Here is a 12113-nt window from a genome sequence, read left to right as displayed (position 1 = left end):
GTTTAAAGACAGTACCACCTAGTGGTCAAGAGGTATTGCATTTTTTGCAAAAATAGTCTAAATTTCCTGATTCTTACACTTCCACATTTTTTATGTTGCCTAGAAAACATGCATGACCTGCCAGCTCAAAGTGTTAAGTAAATTCTTTGCCTACACTGAAGCTGTGGGTTCGAAGCCAGCATAAGGCAATATTGAACTTTTAGAGGCTACCAATTATGTAATCTGTTTTTTAAAGATTTGATCCAATCCCTTATCCAAAATCCTAGTGGATTACTTTTGAAAAACCGGCCCAGGAGTAGAAATATTGGATGATGGATAAACGTTGTGTGTTCTTTGCGTCTCACTGAGCACTGTAGCACCTTTACAATCTGTAAATAAAAACACACACATATTGTGCACATGAATAACATTTGGCAAATTGAGTTTGTTTTTTGGGCTGCATGTGCTGAGAGTGCATGTGTGATTTAGCACTTTATTCATAATTCTGACAAGTTTTTGGATGGGTTGTGTTTCATGGTTTAATAAATTGGAGCAAGCTTTCAGAAATGGTGTTTAAGCAATTGAGGAAAAATGCAAGTCTGTGCAAATAAACTCATTTTAGAATGAGCCTGCTTTATCAAAGCTCTTCTAAATGGGCTTGGTTGTTTGGTTTCTCTCTATCCTCAGGGCTTGAGTAATAAGTGTGCAATGATAATTGACATTAAGCGTAAAAGTGTAAAGCACAAATAATGATTATAGAGGTTCAGACTGTATTGGAAAACTGTATTAGTCTAAAAGAGATTCATAAGGTACTCTTAATTTTCAATGCCAGGAATAGATTTGTAGACTGAAAGCTGTTCATCTGCACATGCGGTCATGTAGTTTATGCTATCGGGGTTGTTTTGTCAGCTGTTTTCGGATGAGCTGTTCAGAAAAGTTACAGATTTGTGAAAATTTGATGTCTCATACTACATGTTCAAGGTTTCATGTGTTTATTGATGGATGTACAGTATGTTGATTTAGAAATTATGTAACTGATATTGGCATAAAATGACATTTATGATATTTTGGAGGATTTGCTTATTTTAATAACTATGTTGTTTGCCGTTTGTCACAGCCACATTCAACTCTGATATCTTGCCCACACAGCCAACAGCAAAAGTGTTCCTTATGCCAGACGTGGCCACTGGCCTCCTGCAGGAGCATGTCAGAGAAGATCAGCTGCAAAAGAAAAGCAGAGACAGAGAATTAATTGATGTTTATTTCACACACATGCCACATAATATAGTCCTCAAATGTACAGTTGAAGTCAGAATTATTAGCCCCCATTGGATTTTTTATTTCTTTTTAAAATATTTCCCAAATGATGTTTAACAGATCAGGGACATTTATGAATATCTTGCCTAATTACCCTAACTTTACCCTAATTACCCTAGTGAAGCCTTTACATGTCACTTTAAGCTGTATAGAAGTGTCTTGAAGAATATCTAGTCTAATATTATTTACTGTCATCATGACAAAGAGGAAATAAATCAGTTATTAGAGATGAGTTATTAACACTATTAGACATGTGTTGAAAAGATCTGTTAAACAGAAATTGAGGGGGGAAAAAAATAAACAGGGGGCGAATAATTCTGACTTCAACTGTACATCATGTTTCTTTTTACATTGATAACTAAATGTACGATATGCCACTGTCCATCTGTAAGAATTTTTGGCAATGTGTACTAATTTACTCTGGGTTATTGGTCAATATAGGAGATTGTGGAAGTTTATCAGAGGTTAGTTATTAATATTCACAAAGCATCAAGGTTAAAAGTAGCTTTCTCAGCACAGAGCTCTATTAGGACAGCAAGTCAACTGGCAAATACACACATGGGTTGGAGCTTGAGAATCTCTCAGGAGAACTCATATTAAGAATCTCAAGCAAAGCGCTGCAGTCACCAGTTCAGTGGTTTATTTCAGATCATGCATCACATTTTCCCAAACATGATGGATTGCACACCATATTGAATACGCCATACAACAACATACAATACTCCATATACAAATCTATGCTGATGCCAACATCATGTAACCCAGGGGTGTCAAACTCAGTTCCAGGAGAGCCACGCACAGTTTAGTTCCATGTGCTTCACCACAGCTACCTGTTCAAACAAGCCTAAAGAACTCAGTCAGGGGTGTTTAATTAGACTTGGAGCTAAACTGAGCAGAGCTGCAGCCCTCCAGGAACTGAGTTTGACACCAGTGATGTAACCCATCTTCCCTATCAGCAGAAGACCTTTCTCTTTAGCCTGGAGTGGAGCAGAAGTGGAGACCCAGATACACGGTTACAGAAATACGTTTATCCACCGGTCACATGTTTAACACTTGACAGCTTACAACTGAGTTTAAAACAATTTAATAGTTACAAAACTACAATTAAGAAACAAATATTTTCTTTTTTTAACTGGATTAGAATATTTGTACCTGTCAGTTTACAGTATACTGATGCTGTTTTTCTGGGCTTTATTGGTGATAATGGTCAGGCATGTTGGACCAGTATTGCCTTTTTAGCTCAAGTAGAGGACAGAAACTAACCAGACAGTAATGTGTGAACTGTGGAGCGGGACACAACTAAAAAACCAAAAACAAATGCTTTTTATTTGACAAGTCTACTTCTTTTGTTGTTGCTCTTATTCTTGCCATAATAATATATTATCTTTGTAGAGCAGCACATGTTCTGTCGTCATTAATAATTTAATACATTTTAATAGGTAAAAGCAGGAGATGCATCAAAGTTTGATTTTTAAAAATCTATTGAATGTTGATGATCTTAATAATCATTAAAATAATTTAGAAAAATAATTTGTGTAAAACTACTGAATGATATTAATGACATGACGCAGTCCAGAAACTTTCTCCTTCTCCATTTATCCACACTGTAAAGTCCTTCTGTGGCCTTGTAGATTTCATTAATATTAATATATGTAGACTTTATTTAATAAAACTAACATCCTAATTTTAGGGCATTTTTTGCTTTGAAATGACTTAATGTCTGTAATAAAATCTAATCAACTATACTATAAGAATTTAGCTATTATATTTGAATAATTTCAAAAAGAGAAAATATTGGGTAAATCCAACATGATTGAATTGAGCATTTTCAGACTAGCCAGAGGGCTTAAGTCAGTATGTTTAGCTGAGGAAAGGCTGAATTTTAAAGGATGAAGAGTTTGCCATTCACCAGACCATTGAGACAAGATGGCACCGACTCCTATGTTGGCCACATTGACTTCCACGATGAAGGGCTGCATGGGATCTGGGTGTCTGAGGATGGGTGCTGAGGTAAACTGTTGCCTGAGCAACTCGAAGGCTCGGTGGACATCAGTGTTCCAGCTCTTTTTGTTTGCAGAACACTTTGATTTTGCTCATTATATATCATTTTACAGCTGTTTTTATTTTTGATAAATATGGTCATTATGGGGGATTGTGTGTAGAATGTTGAGGAAATCAAGCAATTCACTCCATTTTGGAATAAGACTGAAGCACATGTGGAGAAAGTCAAGCTCCATTAACACTTTACAGATGCTCTGTATGTAGCACCTAAAATGTGGACCATTAAAGTGATATATTCTACTCAAAGGATCCATATTTTGATTAAATATTGAGTATATTGCACAATAATACCGGCCATAGAGATGACTGGTATGGCCATTCAGGCACTGGACAATTCACTTAAATGGTTGTAAGAGTACTTCTTTTTAATTTTCTTTACATATAATTTATATTCCCCTCTGAGCTACAGTATATACTCATGCTCAGCACCTTTACTTCAGATTTTGTCAAACATATATTAATATATTAAGCATATGCATGTGTAGATGACATGTTTTATTTCAGTGTGTCCAGTAGTATTGCAAGTTAAATTAATCCACACAGAGCCTAAGCTCGACCAAAATAACATCTACAAATGAGAAGGATTTACGTGTACCTCATCACAGCCCAGGCAGCGAGGTCTGATGCTCTGGCAGTAATGGCGTCCACACAGCAGTGCTCCTTCCTTCCAAAAGTAGATAAGATCCACCAGAGCCTCACCACACTCACCGCACACAAAGCAGGCGGGATGCCACAGTCTCTCGTATCCAGCCCTGTCAGCATACACCACAGGTTCATCCATAGCTGCCAACTGGCCACATCCACTGCAATACTGAGAAACAGACAGACGGGAGTAGAGGAACACATCAACGGCAGGATAATAAGATGAAGCGGTGAGATTACAATTACTTTAAAAGATTTGAACAGAACATCTGGAATAAATCCTCTCTGATCAGTGTGGATCATTTCATCAATAATCAATAGACATACTAATAGATTTGCTGGCATAGACACTGTAACCTATAGAAACTGCCAATAGTAACTTAATGGACAGTTTATTAAATTCAATCTAGAAGGCATGACTGCTAATTCAATTCAAGATGACAACGCTGAAAATGACCATCAATAAAACACTGCTGCCATCTACTGTCTATAGAGTGTGAATGTGAGCAGTATGAACAGAACTCGGATGTTTTACATGCAGGTCATCTCAAGTGACCGACCTGCGTCATTCATAAATCACGGGATACTGTAGCATCCATGGGACGTGCACTTCAGCATCTCGCCAGTCATCCGGGTGCTTCCGGCATACTGTTTTTCAAATTCTATGAATTCAGACACTCTACTCGGCTTGCATAGTCTTTTTAGTGTACTATATAGTATGGAAGTATGCGATTTTGGACGCAGTTTTACAATAAATTTACTTCAGCTAGACTTTAAACGCAATTGTAATGCTAGACATTCATAAATAGATTATACATCATTAACATTTTCTCCACTGCACTCACATATTCAGTCTCATTGCTGACAGGAGACTCTATTGCTCCATCAGGGGTTTGCTCTGTTAGGGGTGGATCTGGCTGTTCTTGGGAAATCTTTTCATTCCTCTTGGTAGTACTTTTTTCTCCAGGTAGGGCAACTTCTCCTACTCCTAAGGATTCCTCCTTGTAAGATTTCACAAACTGAGCCATAACTTTCAGCTCAGCCTCAGACAGGCTGTGGCAGTACGCAGGGTCATGATCATAGGCAGGAAGCTGTCTCGTCAGTTGCTTGTGGCGATATAAAGATCCTTCAGTGCCAGCCACAGGTCGTCTTTCCTCAGGCAGAAGACTCATGTACAGCATTGCCTGGCAGACAGAATGAAGAGAAGAGCATGTGTGTTAAAATGCACAAACACAGACCTTTCTTTCCAAATCAGCAGAACGACGTCTAAATCAGTCTAAATCGTGTTCAATTTAAATAGTCAAAGGTTCACTTTGCTCAAAGTGCCAAAACATCTCCGGCCCAGGCTCATTGGAAATAAGTGTGTCAGCCTATACTTTTGCAAACTGATGTTGCTCCCACGGTTTAATTAGTTGGACACTTCCACTGCCCCCCTAACAAGCTAGCTAAATTCATGCAGCTCAACACCGGCCCACACCAGACACTTACATCCCACCTACATACCACATGCATTGATGGCACTTGGGCGGTCCGCTCCTGTTTGCCAGATGTGGACCACAATTAAGCCATAGCAAGATCACATATCAGCCACAATGTAAAGGTTCGAGATATAAACAGTGTAAAAGTGAATTTTAACGGTAATACACTGAGAATGCAGACTACAGGAGTGGGCTGTAAGAACACACTATAATGGCTGACAACCCAGCGGCCAGCATTTCTCTGCAAGTTTACAACAAAATTATAATAAATAATTATATTATAATTATAAATTCTAATATAATTAAGTATATTACGGCCCAAATCTGCGGTTTGACCCCTATAATCATCACCCCTTACTGTTCTAAACACTCACCAAAAGTGCTCCGTATGTTTTAATGAGTCATGAAAGACCAGAACACATGTTGAGCTGTTGACAGACAAATCTGTGTCCCGCGCTGCTATAAACACTGTGAGGACACATATCTCTCACTACAAGGTGAAAATTGGTTGTTTTTGTGTTATGTCCAGCAAATTCATTCTTCTGGTTTGAAACTAATATATAAAGCCGCATCATGGTGATTAGATCCTGGTGTGTAATTCAGCGGGGAGACTTGCTGTCTGTACCTGCGAGTGCATCGAGACGTCTCGGAGTGTGCTGCATTCATTCATGAGAAAGACTTGGCCCAAACCAATCAATCTTTGTGCACCTCAATGAGAAGGTAGTGCTCGTCTTGAAGAATCTTTTGCGATTGACTGAGCTTAACCCAACCAACAGGGTTTTTAAAGGCAAATGTAAAAGGAAATGCAAGTTTTACCATGATTTTTCTTGTTTTGGGGACCCACCCTTCACAGGTAGCAAAACCAAGTGCTCTGCATCAACTATAACACACTACAAAGTGAACTGATCACAGCAGAAAGTTTGCCTGAAGATAAACATTTGAGCCCAACACATTCAATCACAAATCATAGACACTCTTCCACCCTGTGTGCTGTTGGGAATGTTTTCATCCACTCTGGAAACACTTCGAGTCTTAGGCCCAATCCCAATTCCATTTTTGCACCTCTTAAAATTTTACCCCTAAGAAATGAGACAGCACTACAGGACCAGCACATGTCATCATGATCGCTTACTTCATAACCCGATGGTGAGTGCGGCAGCTGTATATTATTTGGAGTTTATCTTTAGGAAATTACTGAAGACATACATCATGTTTTATCACAGGATCACTGGTATTTAAAACCCTCAGTAGAATTTTCATAGTTTAAGAAGAACAAGTTGGACATTGGAGGTCTTGTCCCCCTCGATGCCACTTCAAGTCAAAATGCAATAACTGGATTAAATAGACAAATGGACTGTTCAGAAGGCTAAATAAAACCAGTCAGAAAGCTGAAGATGAACAGGCTTTAGTGGGCACATAGGCAGAATGCTTTTAGTGAAAATAAAGGGCTTAATTCCAGGACAAGGTCCAATACCACACAGCGACTCCCTGCTGAAAATAGAGCTTTGTGCTAGATAGGCAGGCTCTGCGGGATGTTGTACTCCCTGTTGGAGATAGCAGAAGCAGTCGGCACATTCTGGAACCATAATAAACATTTCAAATCCCCAACCTAAACTGGCATCCTTAATTCCACCTTTCTACATGGTGATGATGAAGATCCCATCAAATATGTGAGATCAGTGGGGCAAATTCGCTTGTGGCTTTTTCCATTAAGTCAAAGGTGAGGTATGTGCCCAGCGACATTATTAAGCAAGACTCTTCCATACCATTGAGTCATGAAGAGGACTATTTTTAACTCAGCTTGCCGACATTTGCCAACAAAGGCCTATAAGACTTGTAAAACATATCAGACTGGCATTTGACCAAAAACACCAGCGCTTTTATTATCGGACTTTAAAGATAATTCTACACAGCGCGAGCTGAAACTGCGGCCTACTCTGATAAAAGCAGCCAATCACATGACCTGAAACTTCCTGGGCACAAGACGTCTCTTAACAACTCCTGAAGACTCTGCAGAAACTAATGCTGTGAAACAAGCAAGTCCTGCAGAAAGGGAAAACTGGGAAGATCCAGAACATCAACAAACGGAGCGAGTTTCTATCAATGAGCTTTCGTTTCACACTGAACAACATTCAAGGACTTGGCATTAATATTACATGTGAAGTCAGACGAATGAATTCTGCTACATTAAACTGCACTTAAGATATGAATGTATAGTACAGTAATGTTGTGATGTAACGTGCAGTAATGACATCTTCACGAATGCTAATTCTGCATAGTTTCAGTGAACTTTCGAATGGTTCTCTTACCAGTTTCTGGGTGAGGCCTGTTGGGGCCCAGTCATATGTGACCGTGTTGAACGTTGGGTCTTTACGAGAGACCACTGGGTTGGTGACAATCATGCGATTACGTTTATAAACCCTTGTGCCATCTCCTCCCTTGACCTTGGCTGTGAGGTGGGTATAGCGGGAGTCTGCCAGCAATCTTCCTACCTTGAGGTCATCTTCATTGTTGGAAATGAATGCGTGTTCGTCCTGACTGCATTGGCACTTTACGCAAGCTTTTCTGAAAAAATACAAATAAAAAAATATAATAATCAGTTTTTAATAGCACTTCATTATTATTATTTTTAATTAATGAAATGATTACGCCCTGCTTGTGTTTAAATTAAGTTACTTAAACCTTCAGCACCAATCAAGCCACTATTTTGGATTCCCAAGGACTATAAAGAACACCATATTAGACCAACAATCAAACGTTTTCAGCGTTGTATTGCATCATCATCATCATCATCATACACTACATGATGGTTTTCTCCAACCTGAAAGACATGTAGTGGTAAATTATCACAATCTAGACTTTATTAATACACTGGACTTAAACATATTAAGTTTGCATCAAGTTATTAAAACGTTTGCAATTTTTAGTTTTCACCTTTCATTTCTAGACATCAACCAGAATTTAATTACGCTTTAATTAATTGAGGCCTGGAAACCGGATACCTCAAGTTCTTGTAGTGGTTCTGTATGCTCTGACATTAGTGTTGCATGAGCTACGTATAACCAAGGCCACAGCAGAAACAAAGAATTTACAAAGAAACACCAACATACACAACTACAGTTATCACACACACACACACACACACACACACACACACACACACACACACACACATCTTCTCATTTTTATATTTTCAGTCAAGAGAATAAATTACCTCCAGGAATGTGGCTGGAATCCAGGGCAGATCCCTTTACATGTCAGACACGCTGCACCCTTTCCTGCTGGCAGTGGCCCCTTCGACATCTGGGGAAAAAAGAGGAAGAGGATTATTCACAGAACAGCAGTACGAGGAACTCGCCGAAGAAGAGGAATTGACCAAAACTCTGACAGTAAGTGGTGAATGAGGTTCAAGAAGACGAACCAATAACCACCACTAAAAAAAGAAAACCTTTAACTAGCAAACCAAGAACAAACTCTTACTGTGAGTTCAGAAATCAGAAGGAAACAGTCTTTAAAGGGTACTGGTGAGAAATCAGTGTAAGACACAGATCAGAGCTGCAGATGACGCTCACTCACATCTCCAACAGCCTTCATAATATCTGGCTGTTGATCACAATTATCTGATCCAAATGGCTGATCTTTCATCAGAGATTACTATAGAGCAAAAATAGCAGCACACAACAATAAACAGACCACAACAGACCATATGCAGCCATGGTGGTAAAGCCTCTCAGATCTTCTGAAATGGCAGCTATATTTGACACCGTGATGAGAGAGTGTTGGCACCACTCACTAACTCAAACGTTAAAATCACAAAGATAACTCTGAATCAATATAGCGATCAGTAGAAGCTGAAGCTTTCGAGAAACATGTACAGTAGAGCAAACCGGTCAACACTGAGATGTGAAAATACGGACATCAACTAGCTGACAGAACACATAGCAAACATCTGACAGCAGGCAATAAATGAAAAGGTGTAGCCTATTAAAATCAATGAGCTATACAATTAACTCAAGTTATAAACTCTCGTTCACTTTCTGGTGTTTAAAATTAAACACGCAGGACGGACATGCATATTATTCAGTGTATTGGTTGTTTAAACAGACTAATTTCCAAAGGGTTTACTTTTGCTCCTCTTACAGAAGCTGATCTGGGCACTAGAGCCATGTGATTAATTACAATCGAATCGTCATTTTAAACATAGCGCTTAGTTAAATCGCAAGCTGTTATATGAATTATATATGCATTTAATTTCCCCTGCCCAGAGCAAAGGTGTCACTGCCGTCTGTGTGTGACAGTCGTACTAGCCAATTGAGTGAGCACACCCTCCAATCAGAATTGCACAACAGAACTGTGTGGAACGCCCACGATAAAGACAAACAAACAGGAAAGCGCAGACCAGTGGGATGATGATGATGATGATGATGATGGTGATGTCTGCCACTTCAGAAACATCAATAGACGAATCAATATAAAAGACAAACAGCACATCTGTAAAATGGGAATATCTTGGTTTCATAGTCAGACACTGATCAAACTCTGGTCATCTGTGAGAATTGTTGCCACAGCCTGAAGAAACACAACAAGCAGCACCCAAAACAGCCCCACAGGCGGCTACATTAGAAGCGTCTTGCTGAAGTCAGCTGAAAGTCCTGCCACTGCACAACAGCAAAGTACAGCTTCAGTGCTGTTTCAGCCATGTTACATGTAAACGTGTGACACAAACCAAATAGAGGACGAAACACACTTTCTTCTGTTCTGCCCCAAACACACCACAGCTAGAGAAATATTTAATACATGGATCATTCATTCATTTATTAATTTAAAGAGAAGATGAATGACTAGACTAGCTGTAAAACATGTATACACCCTACACACCAGAAATATGGTTCATGTAAATTCATGTGTCCAATTTAAATAATTTAGACTTTTGTTATTATTGTTATTATTATTATTATTATTTATTTGTTAAGTTCTTTTGTTTTTTTGTCATTTATCTATCTACTGTATTATTATTATTATTATTATTATTATTATTATTATTATTATTATTATTGACAGTGTTAATATATTACATATTTGAAGTGTTGTGGCAATACTGTACTGAATATCATGCCAATACAGCAACTTGAACTTGTATCTTTAAAACAACAACAAAAGTTGTTAATATGTTTATAATATATAAATGGAAAAAATCCAATTGTCACTGGATACTAGAAACGAATCAAGAAATAAACATACAGCACTATAAAAATATCACCGTAACATGAGATGCAAATCAAAATGTAGACTGTTACACTGCTTATTATTCGTTTATCATTACTGTTTAATCCTAAACTGTTGATTGATAAAATACTTATTATTGGTTTTATTATAAATTAATAACTGTTATATAGCTGCTGTTAATCAGAGTCTCCGTTCACTATTGCAGTCATTTGTTTTCATATGCTTTGAGAGAGAGAGAGAGAGAGAGAGAGAGAGAGAGAGAGAGAGAGAGAGATTTCCTTTTGCACATATATCTTTATCAGATGGCATTAGCAGTGACCGTTTCCTTGTTGTTCTTGGATTTGTCAACAGTCCCGTTTTAACGCCCCGTTTTGGGAGGATTTTCCAGAAAGCCGGACGCCAAACTGACTGCAAATGAAGCTGGTGAACTTCACAATCGCCTTACTGTTGTATATTAATGTTCGGACATGGCAACCGAGGCACAAGCGCTTCCCACAAAGCTTCTCTCAGTTTGAGAATTTAGGCGAAAACTGAACACCAAACGCGGTATTTCCTGAAGCTGAACAAAGCCGAGAACCACAACTAACTTTGCTGGAGGTTTAACAAGAAACTCAGTGAAAACACGCATTCACAAGCCGAGTTCCGTTTGGGCTTGAGGTCAGACACATACCGTCACATGGCCAACATCTACTCTGTTAGAAAAGAAGGACCTGCACTGAAGTTACGGCATGTTTAGGCTGATTTTTGTTGTGTGTTCGTGTTGTGTGTTGGTTTGGTTTTGCGATCTCCGTCTGCCTGCTCACCCTGACTCACGGTTTGATTCGTGCAGGAATGAGACATTACATCACCGGTGTGTTAGACAAAAGCAGCAATATTGTATCTCAGTGTTATTTTCTGCTATATAGATGTAGAGGTGCTAACAAATAAACATTAGTTCAGCTGAATAATCTAGTGCTGTTCAACAATAAAGACCCTTTACTGTAAACTCGTGCTTGTCCTTATGAAGATGCTCGTAGCATCTGTTCATGTAAATAGTTGAAAATGCTAACACATCACTTACCTTCTGGAGTTTATTCCGCGTTATGGTGAGGTGAGGTGCAGCTCCTGCCGCTCTCCACAGCTGAAGTGCTCGGTGTGCTCACAGTTCTGACTGACTGACAGTAATGCCCGCGCTCTGATGCAGGAGGGAGACATTACCTCACTCGTGAATGTGAGCTGAACACACAGAGGCTCACGTTTCAACATTTTTCTTGTGTTGTTCCTCAGGACACTCTCTGCATTTACATATTTAGAAGCAGCCTAAAGCATGAGTGTCAACCCTGCTGCTGGAAACCTGCCTTCCCGCACACTTGAGTTGCAATATCAATCACACCTGCCTGCCTGGAATGATCAAGTGCTGTTCAGGTCCTC

At 39.0% G+C, this 12113-nt stretch overlaps 1 protein-coding gene across 3 annotated transcripts; it reads right to left on the bottom strand.

Moving 5' to 3' along the window:
- Positions 1–954: 954 nt before the first annotated feature.
- lmcd1 (LIM and cysteine-rich domains 1) lies at positions 955–12067 on the bottom strand. 3 transcript variants are annotated; one of them, NM_201070.3, is made up of 6 exons: positions 11764–12067; positions 8692–8780; positions 7787–8042; positions 4845–5183; positions 3953–4168; positions 955–1200 (listed from the first exon to the last, which is right to left on the bottom strand). In NM_201070.3, exons 2-6 carry the CDS (start codon positions 8778–8780, stop codon positions 1072–1074), a joined length of 1029 nt encoding a protein of 342 aa, NP_957364.2. In that variant the 5' UTR covers positions 11764–12067; the 3' UTR covers positions 955–1071. The 3 variants fall into 3 exon arrangements, 2 of the variants coding, with proteins under 2 accessions (NP_957364.2, XP_009294804.1); XM_009296529.5 differs by having other exon boundaries at positions 7970–8042; positions 11764–11872; XR_012397336.1 differs by lacking the exon at positions 955–1200 and adding an exon at positions 1923–2071 and having other exon boundaries at positions 2237–4168; positions 11764–11872.
- Between the last annotated feature and the right edge of the window lie 46 nt (positions 12068–12113).

The sequence above is a fragment of the Danio rerio genome, chromosome 22 (genome assembly GCF_049306965.1).
Source record: "Danio rerio strain Tuebingen ecotype United States chromosome 22, GRCz12tu, whole genome shotgun sequence".
Lineage (NCBI taxonomy): Eukaryota > Metazoa > Chordata > Actinopteri > Cypriniformes > Danionidae > Danio > Danio rerio.
This window is presented reverse-complemented; position numbering and strand designations above follow the sequence as displayed.